Here is a 17382-nt window from a genome sequence, read left to right as displayed (position 1 = left end):
AATGACAAATGTTACTACATTACCGTTAATCAATTTTGAAATATGAAAGAACAAACGCGTACAATAAGTACCTGGAAACTGTAAGATAAGTGCACTACTTACAAAAAATGCAATTTATGCATTATAATACACAATCTATGTATTATAATACATAATTGTAGTATATTATTATGCTTAACTAATGCATTATTATACATATGCAAGAGTATACACATATATATAAAAAATTTAAACTATCTTAAATTGCAATAAATGAAGATAAGATGCTAGATTGATCATTTAAGACATATACTTGTAATTTAGAAGATATTCTAGCAATTAATTTTCGTAATTTTTGAAATTAGATATATAAATATATATTTTACTGCTAAATAATTATATATAATTACTATGTGTATAAATAATTATATATGTAATTACTTAGCAATTATACTTTATTTCATGTCACACAAACAAATCAAACAAAAAACAGACATTAGCTGCAGCAACTAATAAAATGATTTCATGATAAGACCTATTGGCGCATAAAGATTTCAAGAATAGATTAAAAGACATAAACTTGACCAAAGTTTCGAGTATGCTTCTATGCTACATTATGTACACATAAACTGTAATATGCCTTTTGCTTTTTATAGCATTTTGAGACTAGAACAGCCAATCACTGATCGCTAAGCTTTTTTATGCAACTATAAAATTTGTTTTTGCAAACTAATTAATATTAATGATGGAAATTGTAACAGCAAAATCTATACTTTTCATTGCTTTATTAAATTATTTTTCTTTTAAAAATAAGATGTAAAATTATTTTTTAAAATAATTATCCATTCTCAGTCACTCTGATATTAAATGAATTTCTTTCGATTTAATTTCGAAATATTATGAATTATTTGGAATTTGTTTCAAATGTAAAGTTTAATTTCATGTTTGATATTTAATGTACAAATGAAAAGCATATGGCACAAAGGTCCTATCTTTTCTATACCCTAAGTTTTTAAATATAAAAAAATAGTATGATCACAAGGATAATATCCATTTTATTGGTTTATCATTGAGTTAGAGAGCATTTATATCCGTATCGATAAAACCCGATTTTTTTTAGTAAAACATAAATAGAAAAAAGTCTATTTTAAAAAAGTACAATCGCAATTAACCGATTAATAAAATAATGAATTAGAGACAATGATATGAGCTTAACTTTATAGCAATACTTATTTGTACAAGATATCTATCTTCCTAAATCATCGTACTAGTTTTTCCGTAATTTTTATGTAAACAAATTTCATACAAATAAATGGAAGAGAGTGAGATATACTATGGTATTTAAGAAAATACATTGTGCTATATTTATATATTTCAATTTAGGTGGATTCTGCATTGCTGTATTTGTTATCAGCGTTTTGTGTTATTATCAACTGTTACACATTTCTTTTGATTATTATTTTTATAAAGAATATTCAGATTACGTGAATTCGAATAATATTAATAAATCAAATTGCATCAATGCAAAAACTTGTATAATATTAAAATCCCGTTACAAGCACAAACAGAAAACATTACATTAATAAAATAGAAAATTATATTAAGCTCCTGCAATACACATATATAAAATCATATTACGATATTTTCCGTTTTTAATTTATCAAAATGAAATAAATATTAATGCACATACGCAATATATTTTTAGGTAGCGCAGCGTAACTACTTTATAATTTCACAGTGTTGGTCCGACCGTCCGTCCATCTATCCCTTCGTCTGTCTGCAAAATTTCTAAAAAATAGCTTAACTTGTTCAAACTCCATTTTCGGCAATAGATACCTGATACAAACACTAGCTCCACCGAGGCAAAATATGAGTCTATAAAAGGGTCAAAGATCAAAGTCAATGAGATTTTTTAGTAATATAGGGCAAACATCAAACGACTTAATTTTTTCAAATCCTGGTTTTTCGCTGCACTACTTCGTTACATCCGTTACAACGGTTTATTACTCTTTTTAACACACAGACATGTTACAATTCTAAATAACAAATGTTTCGTGTGCATCGCTATCAAATTCAATTGTGTAACTATTACACGAGATTATCGCGATTTTCCTTTCTCTAATATTAGGAATACTATGAAATTTTCGTGTTAGTTTATGGCAGTATTCTGTATGCATACCATACATTTCTTATTGGAAGTATTCATAAAAATAAGTGTTAAATGCCCGAAAAAAATGGAAGGACAAACATGCTGCTTCTAAAGAATCATTACACATTCCAATTTTTCTAATTATTTTTTTTAAATCTCTGTATTTGTTAGTAAAATATATATATTGTCTAAAACTGATTGATTAAAAGTGCTTGTAAAATTTGATTTTTTGTTGCTATGGCACTGCATGTTTAAATGATTCTACAATGCTAGTTTTACATCTCGTAAAACTTTTCAGCATATGATTGTTATGACAGCTACCTCGATTCATATGTACTAAAATCAATGTTCCTACTATTGTAAATGTAAAAAAGTCAAAAATCTGGCAGCCCTGATAAGTAAAGCTTCGGTACTTAATGCTTTTAATCATCACAGCACATTTACACTGTATTCGATTTGCAGGACTGCAATATTAATTAACAGATTCTCTTATAGAAAAAAAATGTTATGAGCGGTTTTCCACTAAACTATTGACTGTACGTTACTATAGTCACATATCCTTTTATCATTATGCAAATATATGTAAATGCAAGTTTAAGGAAAGACATCTGCAAGCTTGTAACTTGTAAACTTCCTCCCCTGCAAATGCTGCTAAATATTTATTCTATCCTTTTTTCTTCTTACTTTCTCGTTGTCTAAACTTTCTGGTCATGAAGTAACATCACGACTCACGTTAAGACCAGTAAGTTTTAAATTGTACTCTTTCCGTAATATGATAATATTTTATAGCTGCCAGAGAATAATTCGTTAAAATGCATGTACTATTCATCTTCTCTTTAAAACATTCATATTTTTTCTTTGCATGATCAAATTCATTTTGATCTGTTGCTTTATTATATGTGTATACCTATGAATCCCTTCAATTCCTTCCATCGTTTATAACATAATGCATCTTCTTTGTCGACGTTTTTGCGGTTCAGGTCTTAAAACGGCGCGTACTGCCTCGTCAAATACTTGCTTTAGTCCACGCTGCGTCAGCGCAGAACACTCCATATATTTCACCGCACGAATCTATAACAAACATTACATTATTAATATTGAACTATTCTGAATTATATAAAAAGACAGAAAGATATAAAGAAAAATTATATATACACACAAAGTAGGGAATAGTTTATTTCTACATACCTTGTTTGCCAACTTCTGTCCCTGCTCACGCTTAATAGCACTAAGGCCCTGTTCAGCTAAGGCAGTAAGCGTTTCACGGTCATCTCGTAAATCTATTTTAGTTCCAACGAGTATCATTGGTGCATCTGGGCAGTGGTGTTTTATTTCAGGGTACCATTTACTGGTAACATTTTCAAATGATGAAGGGCTCGTTACTGAGAAACAAATGAGAAATACATCTGTCTGAGGATAGGAGAGAGGACGCAATCTGTCGTAGTCTTCTTGCCCTGCTGTGTCCCATAGCCCTAGACTAACTGGAATACCATCGACAACCATTGGTGCAGAATAGTTGTCAAACCTATTAAATATAACCCAAACATTAGAGATTTAACATACATTTAATGTTAGATTTTTCAATTTGCTTTTAATTTGTTTATCACTATTTATTAGGCATCTTATTCAACATTTCAATATCAGTTAAAAATAAAAAGAAATTTTATTCACTGCTTATATCTTAACTGTAATGAGCCTGTGAACCAATAAAGATATTGCTGAATGAAATGAAGCTCAACAAAAATAGATTTGTCAGAATCTACAGGACAGGAAGTAACCAAAAGATGACTGGAAATGAATTACTTCCTGTACATAGCAGTTAGGTATCTTCTGCTCTGTTACTATTATTAGCCACTTCATTTGATTGGTCTAAGAAAGAGAAACTAAGCAAAAACTATGCTATAAAGTGTCCTTTTAATGGGTTATGTAGAAACAGAAGATTTCTCAGCAAAGAGAACAGACATACAAACTTGATAACATAAATAGAAATATACTTACACGGTAGGTACATACTCTCCAGGAAAACTGTCTGTCGTATACGATATCAGCATGCAGGTCTTTCCTACTGTTCCATCTCCTACCACTACACATTTTATTGGTCTACCTGAGCTCATGATTTATTATCTACAAAAAGATACGTAAACATCATTAGCGTCATTACTGAATCTAATTATACAACAATGTTTAATCTATCGTATCATATTTAAATATTTCATTATATTGAGTCCTGAAATATCACATATGTAACAATATGTCACACTGACGTTATTAATAAAATGAGAAATATGAATAGCAATTTCAGTCAGCGATTTTCAAGACGTACACAAACACCCATAATTCACGATTAAAAATACAATAAATACAAATACATATAATAAATATACAGAGAATCAATACACACGCGGTATACTTAATACGAAATTCCGTCCTTAATTTACATAATCTATATTCAATAAGAGACGCAAGAGACAAGTGTGGTGGCAATCGCGTAAAACCAACAAATACAAAGCGTCAATTTTTCGTTAGGGGCCGCCTGCGATGTCTACGAGAATTCACGGTGGATCCACTTTCACTTCGTCTCACGTAATCGAAGCGCGGATATCCCGGAAACGAATTCATATGAGATTCGAGCGCGCTCCTTCGTACCGAAGGGCTCGCCCTAGAAGTCCTAGGACCGCGCCGTTGCACGCGCGCGGCAAGTAAACAAGGCTGGGCCGGCCAGACGAAAATCCGCACTCACCGTGTGGCACGAGGGAAGAGGGTGGGTTTCCGCTTATATCCGTCTAGAAATCGTCGTGCGCGACGACTGCGGGGATGCGAGCTTGAGTGCGCGCGGCCGTGCGTTGCGTCTCAAAAAATCACAAAAGCGGGTGCCATGACAGTGTGTCGCGGTTTTTCGGGGGACTTGAACTGAAACGGAACCGGCTGGGTGGCACACTGCTCGCACCAGCTCGCACAGTGACAGATGTTCGACGGTCGCCTCACACTCCCGCCTCCCGCCGCTCTTCCTACCCCACCTTTCCGTGAAGCTTATTGTTCGGGGAAGTGACAGGCCGCAATACTGTCCTTGCGAGCGGTGCACATCGCGTCTGCGGAGGTTAAAAACCCGTCCCGAAGAGTTCTCGCGAAAGTGTGTGCACGGCACGCGTGTACGCAGCGGTCGACCAATCGGGCGTGCCAGCGCGAGGGACGCATGGAAGAATCGGCCAATGGCCACGTTCGACTTAAGGGACGAACGATTCCGTGACATCGCCTTGGGCTGCGTTCGTCGAGTTTTCATTCAGTCATTCACTCTATCTCTGAATTACGCGAGATTCCTCATGAATACTATTGGTTTGTTCCTTGCGGTTGAATTTTTTTTTCCCCTCGCCTGTCTCTTCTTATTGCTGCGACAATTCTTGTTTCTTTCGTTTTTGCGGAATCAAGACTATTGATATTTTTGTGAATGATTTTAAGCCTAGATTAAATATCTATTCCTCTATAGTAAATATCTATTACTTATTACTCTATTTTCTGTATGTAATTTTGGATATATTTATTTAAGAAATATAATAGTGCAGTTACACGACCTAAGAAGCCTCAAGTGGAGAATGATAGTCCTGTGGATAGAAAAATAGAAATCGATTTAAAGAAAAACAAAACCCGAGATAAACTGATATTGAGCGCCTTGGAAAATAAAAGTTTAAATAACGAATAAATTGCAAGAGCGCTTAGTTTCAAACAAAAACACTGATTCATGGACGAATCACAGATATTCTGATAATAATAAGAATACATTTTTTTCTCTAAAACATAATTGCTGCAATAAATTAAAGGAATCATGAGTGTGATGAATGTTGTTTATCTTATTTCTTCACGAAATAACACTTTTATCTGGAATGCCGATGGTAAACAGCATTACTTTATCGACATACATAATTATCTGTTATAATTTTTTTAATTCGATGTTTGTTTTTATTATAGATTGGCTGAAGCTTCGACGGGATCACAGAATAATCGGAGAATTAGTGGGCTCTTCCCCAAAATTAACTAGACAAGAAATATTTTTAGGTCTCCCATTGCTTTTATTGCCAGAAGAAGTTACTTTATTGCTTGAAAAGAAAATCGCTTGCCTCATAGAATGTACGAGTCTAAAGACACAGCCAGATGAATCATTAAGTCAAAAATTTCAGGAATACAGAAATAAACTGTTTCTGGAGCAAGGAAACTGTCTAAAAGACAACAGAAAGAAACAGGTAGTTACTTGTATAGATATTTACATTTAAAGGACTATAAAGATTTTGTAATAGAATATGATAAATGTTTCCTTTAGATTACCTCTGTGATGGACAAGATTATAGAAGGAAAAAAACGCAAGATGTTAGGCTTGCATACAAGCAAAAAGAATACGAGGAAACCATTGGATAAGAAAATGCAGGAAGCCTTGGATAACATTGAAATCGATACTGAAAGTTTGCTTGAAGAAGAATTGGCTAAGTTGCCCAAACTGAAAAAAAGTGATGCACTCGTTCAAATACATACAGGTACAAAAAATTTAATTATATATTTGTTCATGATCTGATCATTCACTTATATGTTAGCATATCCATGGTCTAATAAAGATGATGTAAAAATAGTGGAATGGAAATATCCGCTTACATCTGATCAGCAACTTAAGTATAAGGTATATAAAGATCTTTGGGAAAGGCAATATTATATCACTAGTGGAGAAAAATTCGGTGGCGACTTTCTGGTATATCCAGGTACAATTTGTTCCACTATAATTCTAAAGAATGAGATATAATTGAAAAGCACAAGCAATAGGAACAAGGAATAACAGAGTTCAATCTATCCAAAAACATGTATTTTGCTATTTCTAACTGTGCTTATCTCAGGATTAACATGCAAACTGCAACTACATTATAAATTTTTTTGTTCACAGGTGATCCAATAATGTTTCATTCACAATATATCATACAATGTAAACGCGCGGACGAAGAGATGCCTATCACGGATGTTATTGCTCAGTGCAGACTCAGTTGTCATGTTAGAAAAACATTGGTGTTTGCTACGTATCACGAAGAGGAAGATATAGTGAAATATCAATCTTTTCAGTGGACAGAATGTAGTGCATTAGGAGACAGCTGATATAACATTATTTTATTTGAAAATATTTATATTTGATTGATATTGTGGATATTTCCATTGTTTTTTTTTCGAGATGTGATTTTTATAGATGTCTACATATAATGCATGTTAAAATTGTGAAATGTGCATTACTTACAGGTTAAAAAAAATTAATTATATTTCAACTTGGAAACTTCTATTATAAACTGTTAGTAGAGATTAGAATAACTAATTTTATATGATATCCACATTTATAGTCAACAGCATTACAATATATTTATTAAACATTGAGATTTTAAGACATTCAAAGAACTGGGGCTCTATTCTTGAAAAGAAACGTATACGAAAGTCTAGGGAAATACTATAGTATACGTAACGTATATTGTAGCATTTCCCTAGATTTTCGTATACGTTTTTTTTCAAGAATAGAACCCCTGTTTACATGTTTCTTATACGGATATATTTAGATTGTGTCTATTAATTTGAATCTATTATGCTGGGGATTAGGAATAACATTAAAGTGTTTCTTATATATAACTTGATTTTCACGGCCAGCATAGTTGAGTTTAACCCAAGGATGCGCCCAGTTGAGATCAACTTTCTCACAAGTTACTACCACTTTGCCTGGTTCTATAGCAAATAAACATCCAACTCTTGATAAACCAACCTATGTAATAAAAAAAATATATAAAATGACACAAAAAAAATTTGTAATGTTGAAAGCACAGTAATTAACGCTTACATTAAGACCTGGATGGAATCTGAGATTTCGCTGTGTAACCAATAATTTGCCTGAGTATGTGTAACCTCCATCCTGTATTTTCCATCCTCTGTGTTTTGGTCTAGGATGGCCACTCTTGTTGCTGGTACTAGTACTACTTTTCTTTGAAGCATGTCTGACACATACTTTCACTAAATAAAATAAATAAGTTTCATTAATCTTAATACGTAGATAAGCAAATCTTAATGATACAGTTTGTGACAATTTGACAGAATAGATACAAATAAGCATCAATTATATCCTAAGCTCATTATGAGTCTCTCATTGCAATCTCAACAAAATGCAGGTTGTCTGCAGAAATCAAGCAGAGAATCAGTCGTTTTGTCAATCAACTGTTTAAATAATATATTTTATTTAAAAAGTAAGAAACACTTGATTTCTACATTCAAGCAATTATAGGATGCTAGATATTTGAGCCTTGTGTCCACAATACTAGAAATCGCTCTAAAATATCAGACAGAAAAAAATTAACAAATGACACTTGAACAAATACATGTTACCATAAATAATTATGTTTGAATCACATTATAACAATCATAATACAGTCACATGACCAATGTGATTAATCAATTCCTTCTCGTCTGAGATCACAGATTCCTAGCATCATAGATACAAGACTTTAAATGACAAAGAAAAACATCATTGTAACTTTCTTGGCATTCAGTGAATAACAAAGATAAAATGACACTTGTATCAACTTCTATCACCAAATAGAAAGTATCCTTGTTCTGTTAATAAATTCTTTCTGTATTTATAATTATTTTTCTACTGATGTATTCTGCCAACACACAAAATTTACAATAGACATTTTGCAAAATTTGTTTTTGACAAATTTGGTTATCTCCGAGTACATGTTCAATTTTGTGAAAAAATTACATTAATAAAGTAATATTGATATACAAACCCAAGTTATTATTATTACAAGATACTAGAGTTTGTCGGGCGTTTTGTAATGCAAGAGAAACCAATTGTGATAAGTGTGCCATCTAAAAAAGATCTTGCGTTTACTTTTGATTCTTGAATATAGTCTTAAAAATATTATATATTATTATCACATTACATTTATATCAGAATGATGAACTAACCTCAAAATCTTGCCAAATCGGAAATTCTGGACAAAAAACCTAAATTCAGAACAATTCAGGGATGCCAATATTGCCAATTATTGAAAAGTAAACTTTCTATCATCATGTTACGTCACGTTCACGTCATGAACACCAATGCATCATGGAGCAACCAATCAGCTTCTTTCTCCATTTCACTTTATTTGCGGGCACTCCATTTGCCGCAGGTGGATCTTCCTCTAGTTGTTTCCTCATTTCCATGAAATATTCCTAAAGGATGATTCGATCTGATTCGATTGTCATTTAGTTGTCAGTGTCACTATGCTGTCATTGTACGGATATTTGAGATCTTCTTCTTGAGATCCAGAGTTCCGATAGTTGGCTGGTACTGAGTACAATTGTTGAAAATGACGACGAACGCGGAAGATCTGCAGAAGCTGGAGGAAGAGGCGGTTGCCAGGGGCACGAAGTATGTTGCGAACCTCCTGCAGCGACCGGGTCAGCTGGAAAAGATTGACATGTACAAACGGCGGATCGCCAGGAAGAAGGCCTCCGTCGAGACCATGCTGAAAACCGCGATGCAAAGTCAATTGGACGGAGTCAGGGTTGGCTTCGAGCAGCTGCAGAGCTCCCTGGAAGCTATCGCCACTACCAAGGATGACCTGGACCATATTAACCAGCTGTTCAGCTCAGTTCTGAAGCTCAGCTCCAGGCTGCAGGCAGTACAGGAGGAGAACATGCGTTATTCTCAATACGTCATTGCGAAGGAAAACCTGAAGCATATATTCACTGTCCCCGAGAGCGTGGAGAGAACGAAACAGTGGATAAACGAAGGTAAGCTGTTGCATGCACATCAGAGTCTAATGGATCTCGAAACTTCCAGGGATGAATTGTTGTACGAGCTTCATAAATTGCCGAATCAATCGCCAGCCGACACAGTTATGCTGAAGGCTTATTTCGAGGACGTGGAAATGCTTTCACAGCTTATGGAGAAGCAAATAAGACTAGTGTTGGGTCGTACTTTGAACACAGTCAGGAAGGAATCTACTGTCATAGTGACACCTTTGAGAATTATAGAGAGGGAGGAAAAAGCAGATCAGTTTGCCATTCAAAGGCACAAGCAGAGTGGATTTATGGCGCCAGGTAGACCCAAGAGATGGAAGGAGATGGCGATGAAGGTGCTGGAAAAATTAGTTGCCAACAGAATCGAGGGAACTCAGGTGGAGGAGAGGGCTGACAACAAAATGTGGCTTGTAAGATATCTGGAACTTACGAGACTTCTGATCCTTGAGGATTTGAGCGTGGTTAAAACTCTGTGCGAACCTTGCTTTCCACCCTCGTACAATATAATAAGGACTTTTGTTAAAATGTATCATACAAGTCTGTCCCAGCACTTAAAGGACATAATTGCCGGTGGACTGGAAGGAAACGAATATGTTTCTCTATTGGCATGGATTATGAATACTTATACAGGGCCAGAGTTGATGCAACATTCTGAATTAAACATTGATACGTCTGATATAGGTCCACTGCTTAGTCCTGAGATGATAAACGATCTTCAAGAAAAGTATTTGCGAAATATGTGTCAGAATTATGAGGATTGGATGAGAAAAACACTGGAAACAGAGAAGCTTGATTGGAGGAGTGGTATCCTGCCTGACAGCAGCACCCAGGAACTATATTACCACACCGCCGCTCCGGTTATCATATTCCAAATGATCGATCAAAATCTTCAAGTTGCAAAAACCATCAGCTCTGACTTGACGGCACAAGCTTTGATTCTGTGTATTGAGCAGGTGATCAAGTATGGATCTATGTATAGACAAGCAATACTAGAATTTAAAACAAAGCATTTTGAAGACAGAAGCCAGGTACCTTACTTCACTCATCATATGATCACGATAGTTAATAATTGCATACAGTTTACTGAGTTGGCGCAGCAGATGAAGCAGCTTTACTGGGTGCCCAATACTACCGGTGACATCACAGTGAAAGTCGAGAGTCTCTTGGCGAATTATCAATACCTAAGAAACGAAGCCGCAGCTATTTTACTGCAAGAATCTTTCCTGGATCTGGAGTTGCACTTCCAGGATTTAATCACGCCCAAGTGGCTATCGTCGCCCATTCCGGTGGAGACCATCTGCGTCACTTTGGAGGATTACTTTCAGGATTATAATCACCTGAGCCCCAAGAACTTCGAGTACGTTATCACTGAGGCGCAAAATCTCATCGCAAAGCGTTACATATCCGCGATGTTACAGAGGAAGATCTCCCTAAAGACCTACGACGAGTGCCTAACATGTACATCAAAGATAATGACGGAGGCGGACAAACTGAAGAATTTCTTTGACAGAATCGCGCCAAAGGTCGGGAACTTCAATTCGCCATTTGAGATAATAAAACGTCTCGCTGAAGTACTGAGATGCGAGGACGCGGAGATACTCTCTCTCGATTTACACTCGTTAGTCGAGAAGTATCCCGATATGACGGAGGATCATCTCATCAGATTGCTCGGCTTGAGGGGCGACATATCGCGAGCGGAAGCTCGAGGAAAGGTCTCGTACATCATGGAGGCTCAACGAAATCGGAAGCCCGTACAATCTATAACAAATAGCATATTCAAGCAGATAATTATACAAGACAGCTTCCTCGGCTGGAAGCCTTGAGATTGGAAGAATTTGTACGAGGCAAAAATATGGAACACAAACGGTTCTTCTATGTAGCGCCACGCCATTCTTGTAAATCAAATGTTTCTTTTATACAAGTGAACAATGTAATATAATGATTATTCAATCGATGAATTAAAATACTTATATTACGATATAATATAAGTATTTTAATTCATCGATTGAATAATTAATCACACTATGCGCAAATGAAACTTTACTCTATAAAAGCTACATTTGTTCATAATGCAATTGATCAATAGATAAATTAAAAACCAATATTTGTACAAATTTGTTGATATTTAATTATATATAGTTAATTCTACGATTTATACATATAAAAACTCAACACTTTATTTATGTAAAATATTTATGTAAGAGTATAACCCGATCGAAACTAAATTGTATAATATTCATTGGTGTATTATATGAATATAATATATACAATACATAAAATATGAAAAGTTTTTAAATTTAAAAAATGTGTTACTCCAGTATTAGCCATAGTTTGCCAGCAAATTTTCTTTTCTGCTAACCTAAAACTGTCATATCCAACGATTCATTCGTGTAACAGCTAAGCATTATTCTGAGATCGCGTGCAAAAATAAAAATCTGTCAGAAGTAATTTCGTGATATTGTTTAATTATTTGTAATTTATAATTTTCTCGTTTAGCGCTATATAAAAGTATGCAATAAATTATTGAATTTCAAGGAATTTCGTAAAAATATCGAATAGAAATTGTATAAATAAATATGAAGAACTTTTTAACTATATTTTTAATTGTCAAGGGCGGATTGATCAGTCGATTCTATTGACAGTTATTGATTACGAAATTACGATAAATGGTTGTTTTAGCAGATTGTTTACGTTTGCAACTGTTGGAAGTTTCCTTCGCGCTAATTGGATTATACTTTAGATCTAAAGGAATAATCCTATCTTATCGAAGAGAACTTTTGATAGTTGCAAAACAACAATTCAAATAGTTGTTTACATTTAGGACTTCAGGTAAGTAATAAGTTCGAAAAAAATAAGCACGATGGTGTAATGAATTATTGTATTAAGACCTGTCTTTGTGCATATGGAATTAAAATGTCAATTTCACAGGAAAATATGATCATAACCTTTTCTCAGTAAAAAATTCTTATATTTTATTTTCAAAAATTTTTCAAATTTTAAATTTATGAAGATTTCTAAAAAAATACCTTAAACTTTTCCAGATTTCATAAGTTTTCTTCGGAAATTATATAGAATAAGAAATCGTATAATATTTCAGAATTCACACGATATATAAAGAATTCCAGAGAAAAAATTAGATTCTTTTCAGCACTTTTGAAAAAGATATCAATTTGTATAAAAATTTTGAAAAAATCTATAAATTTTTAAATTATACAGGAATTCTAAAAATTTTTGAAGTGTGTATAAAAATTCCTAAATATATGAAGAATTCTAAAATTGTCATCAATTAAAAGTTATGATCACTTTTTAGAAAAAAAACAAATTATCAATTTTTTTTTCAGTAGCAAAGATACTGTGTTAACTAAGGCGAGAGAATATACATTACTGTATTTGCCTAAATATTTGCAACAAATATGAGGCTGGAAACATTCTTAGTGTTGCTTATATGCACGGGAGCAAGAAACACTGACATAGATCCACTGAAAACAATTATTTGGGGCCCAGGACTGAAACCAGCAGAAGTTACCATGCGTGCAAGATATTTCTTTTTGCAACTGGTTGATTCGCATGGAAGAAAGTTAGTATTGTCAAACAATTTTAAAAATCGATAATAAAATAAGAATATTCAAGATTTATGAAAATGATAGACAGTATTTATTGAAAAAAACCCAAGAAGGAATTATTTTTATATAATATTCTGAGATTTACACAATATATATCGCATAATAATGAAAGCTGAATAGAGATTAATTAGCTGAAATGATTTCAACTTCTGAAGGCAAATTATAAATCATGTGCAAATAATATTTCTATAAGTTATTTAATGCATAGTGTGTAGGATAGTGTTATATTATATTATATTATATTTCTAGTTTAACAAAATCTCCTGGTGAGAACATAATCGCTGGGCAAGTATATGGACAATCCCTTAATGGTGCATCATGCCGCATATGGACTCAAATCTTTGACTGTAAAGATGGAAGTTTTATTATGCGCTATAAAGTTTTTAATACCTGTTTTAATGTTAAAATTAAAGTAAAAATCAAAGGAAAAGAGTTACTAGTACCCCATTTAGAGATCAAAGGTATAAGTATCTTTGTTTATCTTAGAATTTTACATAATCTAACAAAAACTGTTTTTAGGTCCTGTTTATGAGGAAGAATGTTACTGTCCGAATCCATCAATCACTAACTGGTTGGATCATTATCAGTGTCAACAAAATTACACTCAAATACATCATGATTTGTCTTCATTTTCAAATATTGACTTTGATAAAATACGTCAAAGCATTATCAAAAGATATGATCGACCAACCAGTGTCAGCATTTGTCATTATGTATTGAAATCTAACAGAGTAAATATCATTTTATGCCGATTTATAATTTATGATTGTTCATAAATGTTGACTCTAGATTAAACTAGATTTACAGACAATGTTACGGCCAATATGTTGGCTTCAAAATATTTATGGATGCTATATTGCTATCACTCACACGCAAAGTGATGCTACCAGACATTGAATTCTTCGTGAATTTGGGCGACTGGCCACTTGTTCCTGATTCGGGACCGTTTTATCCTATTTTTTCATGGTGCGGATCTGAAAGTACGAAAGATATTGTTATGCCTACATACGATATCACAGAATCATCTCTGGAAGCGATGGGAAGGTATAACATGCTTCAATAATACTAATAATTTAAGTTATTGTTTTATTTGCAATGATATGCCAAAATACAGGGTAATGTTAGACACACTCTCCGTACAAGGTAATGGACTGCCATGGGAGTATAAGACTGAGCAATTATTTTGGCGTGGACGTGATGCCAGAAGGGAACGCCTTGATTTAATAGATATTTCAAGAAAACATCCGGAACTCTTCAATGTGTCCATTACTAATTTCTTCTTCTTTAGGGACGAAATAGATAAATACGGACCTGCACAAAATCATGTGTCATTTTTTAATTTTTTTAAGGTAAATATAACAGTCTTCCTGTAAATAAATAGAGCTAATAATAAAACAAATTCAATGAACATTTTCGAAGTTACATATACTTTTAGAAATATTGTAATTACATTATCCTAATCTCGTGTCATCTGATATAAACACAAAGCCTGTCCATAAAATTTAAATCGCATTCTGTGATATCATCGAATTTTTTTTTGTTCTTCAAGATACAACTTTGAAATTGTGCTACATACAAGCTTTAAAAAATATAGATAATATGTAACATTAAGTAACATTTATTATTAGGAAAAAATAAAATTTTATTCACATTGGCAGTTTTTTTATATTGATTTTTTTTTTCATAGTACAAATATCAATTGAATATTGATGGCACAGTAGCAGCTTATCGATTCCCATATTTACTTGCTGGAGATTCTTTGGTGTTTAAGCAAGAATCCAAGTATTATGAATTTTTTTATAAAGATCTTACATCTGGATTACATTATGTACCTGTGAAAAGTGATCTGTCAGACCTTGTCGAAAAGATTATGTGGGCAAAGGAGCATGATGAGGATGGATTGAGAATTGTTAAATCTGCCAGACAATTTACCAGGGATAATTTATTACCACGTGATATATTATGTTACTATACAGTTTTATTTCATGTATGGGAAAAAGTTTTATTTTATATATTTTTCTTGGGTATATATCTTTGTCAAATAATATAATTTTTTATATTTTAGGAATGGAGTAAACGCTTAAAGAGTAAAGTTGAAGTATTAAATAACATGGAAGAAGTACCACAACCTAGTCATTCTTGTCAGTGTCATTTTAAGAATTCAAACCTTCGAGAGGAATTGTAGTTTTGAACATCTTTTTTTAACATTTTTTTTCTATAATATGATTTATTTATATAATGAAAATTTAACATATTCACATTACCATACATGTATCATCTATTATGGGTGCACAAAAATGCACAATCTGTTTACTAAGATTTTATAGCTAATTGCTTATGTCAAAAATAAAAAGAAACATAAGCCTGAACTTGAAAAATAACATAGTTGTCTAATATTTAATAATCTTCTCTTTTACAATGATTGTATTATACAACCTGTCAGCTATTTTTCTATATATATCATTTAATATATTTTTTGTTTATTTAATCTAACGTTATGTCGCAAGAACTTGAATAAGATACGTCATTTGTACAATTATCAACATCTTTTTCGAAAAATATTTATGGGATAAATACAAGGCGTGGCGAGATTTGTGATATTCTCTCTTCAATTGTATCGCGAATTCTACTGCAAATAATATTTAATATGGAAAATTTATATTCATATTCATTTCGGAAATTAAATATTTTCTTATCAATTAAGAGCAGTATAAATAAAGAATAAACATTCATATATACTCCTATATGGTATTTGTACCATTGCATATATAGTTACATAATTCTTTGACTTTCAATTTGTTTATGCTTAATAAAAAATTACACATATATTTGTGATAAAAATAGAATTTTTATCATCTTTAATATAAGCAAAATAGCAAAAGTAAATATAAAAAATTTAATGAAGAAATTTAATAAAATAAGTATATGACAAATATCTATACTATTTTCTAATTTGTAAAAATAAAACAAATTATACAAAAATCTAAGTGTTCTTATGTGCTATAATTTATGCTTTTCGTATTAGAAGTTTCGCCACAAGAGTTAAAAGCCATTTGGAATATTTTGGCATATTTATTTCATCGAGATCTATATTTAATAATAATAATAATAATAATAAAATTTGCTACTCTGACGTAGTATATACGAACATAACGTAATACAAAATTATACATAAATTATTTATATCACCACATATGGAAAAATGTATGTATATAAATACTGAAGATTGTTAAAAGAATTGTAAACAATGTAGATCCAACTAGTAATCCTTTCATGGAACATCATCTATAATTTATATATAATTTTGTCCTAAATTTTTTCTTATTATCAATCTAATGCATAAGATTAAATTAAATTAAATTCTTTACATAATTCTTTTTTAACCCTTTTTTAACCGTACTATGTACAATTTGGTGCCTCATCCATACTATCAAGGGTCATTAGAATCTCTTCGTTTTTTCACCTCTTCAAAATAATTCAAAAAATTCTTTGTTGAATCTTCTAAAATGTTCATATATTCAAAATTTTTAAATATTATGAATATTATATAATATATTCATAATATCTAAATAAATATTGTGATTTTACAAACATTATGAAAGTACGTACTCATACAGTAAAGTAACTAAAAATGTAAACAAAAATATTTTCAATATCCGTAATAATTTAAATTTTATGTAAATTTGGGAGTTATTGATGTATTTATTGTGTGGGTGGTTGATAACCGTAACCTCCATATTGATTAGGTGGAGGAGGTCCTTGTGGTCCAGGTGGAGGAGGCATATGGCCACCAGGTGGTCGTGGTGGATATTGTGGATATCCTTGTCCTGCAGGCGG

The 17382-nt window shown here is 32.5% G+C and overlaps 5 protein-coding genes across 8 annotated transcripts; 3 read left to right on the top strand and 2 right to left on the bottom strand.

The window, feature by feature from the left end:
* Window positions 1-1636: 1636 nt before the first annotated feature.
* On the bottom strand, window positions 1637-4948 carry Mtl (Rac family small GTPase Mtl). 3 transcript variants are annotated; one of them, XM_018505773.1, is made up of 5 exons: window positions 4869-4948; window positions 4127-4252; window positions 3317-3653; window positions 3036-3199; window positions 1637-2917 (listed from the first exon to the last, which is right to left on the bottom strand). In XM_018505773.1, the coding sequence occupies exons 2-4, from the start codon at window positions 4240-4242 to the stop codon at window positions 3065-3067; spliced, it is 588 nt and encodes a 195-aa protein (XP_018361275.1). In that variant the 5' UTR covers window positions 4243-4252; window positions 4869-4948; the 3' UTR covers window positions 1637-2917; window positions 3036-3064. The 3 variants fall into 3 exon arrangements, with proteins under 3 accessions (XP_018361275.1, XP_018361273.1, XP_018361274.1); XM_018505771.1 differs by having other exon boundaries at window positions 1637-3199; XM_018505772.1 differs by lacking the exon at window positions 4869-4948 and adding an exon at window positions 4530-4593 and having other exon boundaries at window positions 1637-3199.
* Window positions 4612-7600, top strand: Tsen34 (tRNA splicing endonuclease subunit 34). 2 transcript variants are annotated; one of them, XM_018505770.1, is made up of 6 exons: window positions 4612-4889; window positions 5673-6015; window positions 6092-6363; window positions 6441-6651; window positions 6709-6870; window positions 7050-7600. In XM_018505770.1, exons 2-6 carry the CDS (start codon window positions 5949-5951, stop codon window positions 7253-7255), a joined length of 918 nt encoding a protein of 305 aa, XP_018361272.1. In that variant the 5' UTR covers window positions 4612-4889; window positions 5673-5948; the 3' UTR covers window positions 7256-7600. The 2 variants fall into 2 exon arrangements, with proteins under 2 accessions (XP_018361272.1, XP_018361270.1); XM_018505768.1 differs by lacking the exon at window positions 4612-4889 and adding an exon at window positions 5388-5461.
* A 21-nt stretch (window positions 7601-7621) lies between these two features.
* On the bottom strand, window positions 7622-9185 carry mRpL27 (mitochondrial ribosomal protein L27). The gene is made up of 4 exons (XM_018505774.1): window positions 9101-9185; window positions 8920-9001; window positions 7977-8146; window positions 7622-7901 (listed from the first exon to the last, which is right to left on the bottom strand). Exons 2-4 carry the CDS (start codon window positions 8999-9001, stop codon window positions 7698-7700), a joined length of 456 nt encoding a protein of 151 aa, XP_018361276.1. The 5' UTR covers window positions 9101-9185; the 3' UTR covers window positions 7622-7697.
* Window positions 9186-9368: 183 nt separating this feature from the next.
* On the top strand, window positions 9369-11837 carry Sec6 (Exocyst complex component Sec6). The gene has a single exon (XM_018505720.1). It carries the CDS (start codon window positions 9487-9489, stop codon window positions 11743-11745), a length of 2259 nt encoding a protein of 752 aa, XP_018361222.1. The 5' UTR covers window positions 9369-9486; the 3' UTR covers window positions 11746-11837.
* Window positions 11838-12589: 752 nt separating this feature from the next.
* On the top strand, window positions 12590-15946 carry LOC108759978 (KDEL motif-containing protein 1). The gene is made up of 8 exons (XM_018505726.1): window positions 12590-12751; window positions 13264-13499; window positions 13795-14006; window positions 14065-14276; window positions 14345-14589; window positions 14660-14894; window positions 15233-15532; window positions 15611-15946. The coding sequence occupies exons 2-8, from the start codon at window positions 13336-13338 to the stop codon at window positions 15728-15730; spliced, it is 1488 nt and encodes a 495-aa protein (XP_018361228.1). The 5' UTR covers window positions 12590-12751; window positions 13264-13335; the 3' UTR covers window positions 15731-15946.
* The last annotated feature ends 1436 nt before the right edge of the window (window positions 15947-17382 follow it).

Source organism: Trachymyrmex cornetzi, unplaced genomic scaffold (assembly GCF_001594075.2).
Source record: "Trachymyrmex cornetzi isolate Tcor2-1 unplaced genomic scaffold, Tcor1.1 scaffold210, whole genome shotgun sequence".
Classification (NCBI taxonomy): domain Eukaryota; kingdom Metazoa; phylum Arthropoda; class Insecta; order Hymenoptera; family Formicidae; genus Trachymyrmex; species Trachymyrmex cornetzi.
This window is presented reverse-complemented; position numbering and strand designations above follow the sequence as displayed.

Coding starts and splice junctions, on each gene's coding strand:
- Mtl (XM_018505771.1), bottom strand. CDS start 4,242: ATGAGCTCAGGTAGACCAATAAAATGTGTAGTGGTAGGAGATGGAACA. Junction 3,654..4,126: donor GGAGAGTATGTACCTACCGT/GTAAGTATATTT, acceptor TATATTTAATAG/GTTTGACAACTATTCTGCAC. Junction 3,200..3,316: donor GACAGAAGTTGGCAAACAAG/GTATGTAGAAAT, acceptor TGTTTGTTATAG/ATTCGTGCGGTGAAATATAT.
- Tsen34 (XM_018505770.1), top strand. CDS start 5,949: ATGAGTGTGATGAATGTTGTTTATCTTATTTCTTCACGAAATAACACT. Junction 6,364..6,440: donor AAGACAACAGAAAGAAACAG/GTAGTTACTTGT, acceptor TGTTTCCTTTAG/ATTACCTCTGTGATGGACAA. Junction 6,871..7,049: donor CGACTTTCTGGTATATCCAG/GTACAATTTGTT, acceptor TTTTGTTCACAG/GTGATCCAATAATGTTTCAT.
- mRpL27 (XM_018505774.1), bottom strand. CDS start 9,001: ATGGCACACTTATCACAATTGGTTTCTCTTGCATTACAAAACGCCCGA. Junction 8,147..8,919: donor TTGTAATAATAATAACTTGG/GTTTGTATATCA, acceptor TATTTTATTTAG/TGAAAGTATGTGTCAGACAT. Junction 7,902..7,976: donor GATTCCATCCAGGTCTTAAT/GTAAGCGTTAAT, acceptor TTTATTACATAG/GTTGGTTTATCAAGAGTTGG.
- Sec6 (XM_018505720.1), top strand. CDS start 9,487: ATGACGACGAACGCGGAAGATCTGCAGAAGCTGGAGGAAGAGGCGGTT.
- LOC108759978 (XM_018505726.1), top strand. CDS start 13,336: ATGAGGCTGGAAACATTCTTAGTGTTGCTTATATGCACGGGAGCAAGA. Junction 14,590..14,659: donor TCTCTGGAAGCGATGGGAAG/GTATAACATGCT, acceptor GCCAAAATACAG/GGTAATGTTAGACACACTCT. Junction 14,895..15,232: donor CATTTTTTAATTTTTTTAAG/GTAAATATAACA, acceptor TTTTTTTCATAG/TACAAATATCAATTGAATAT.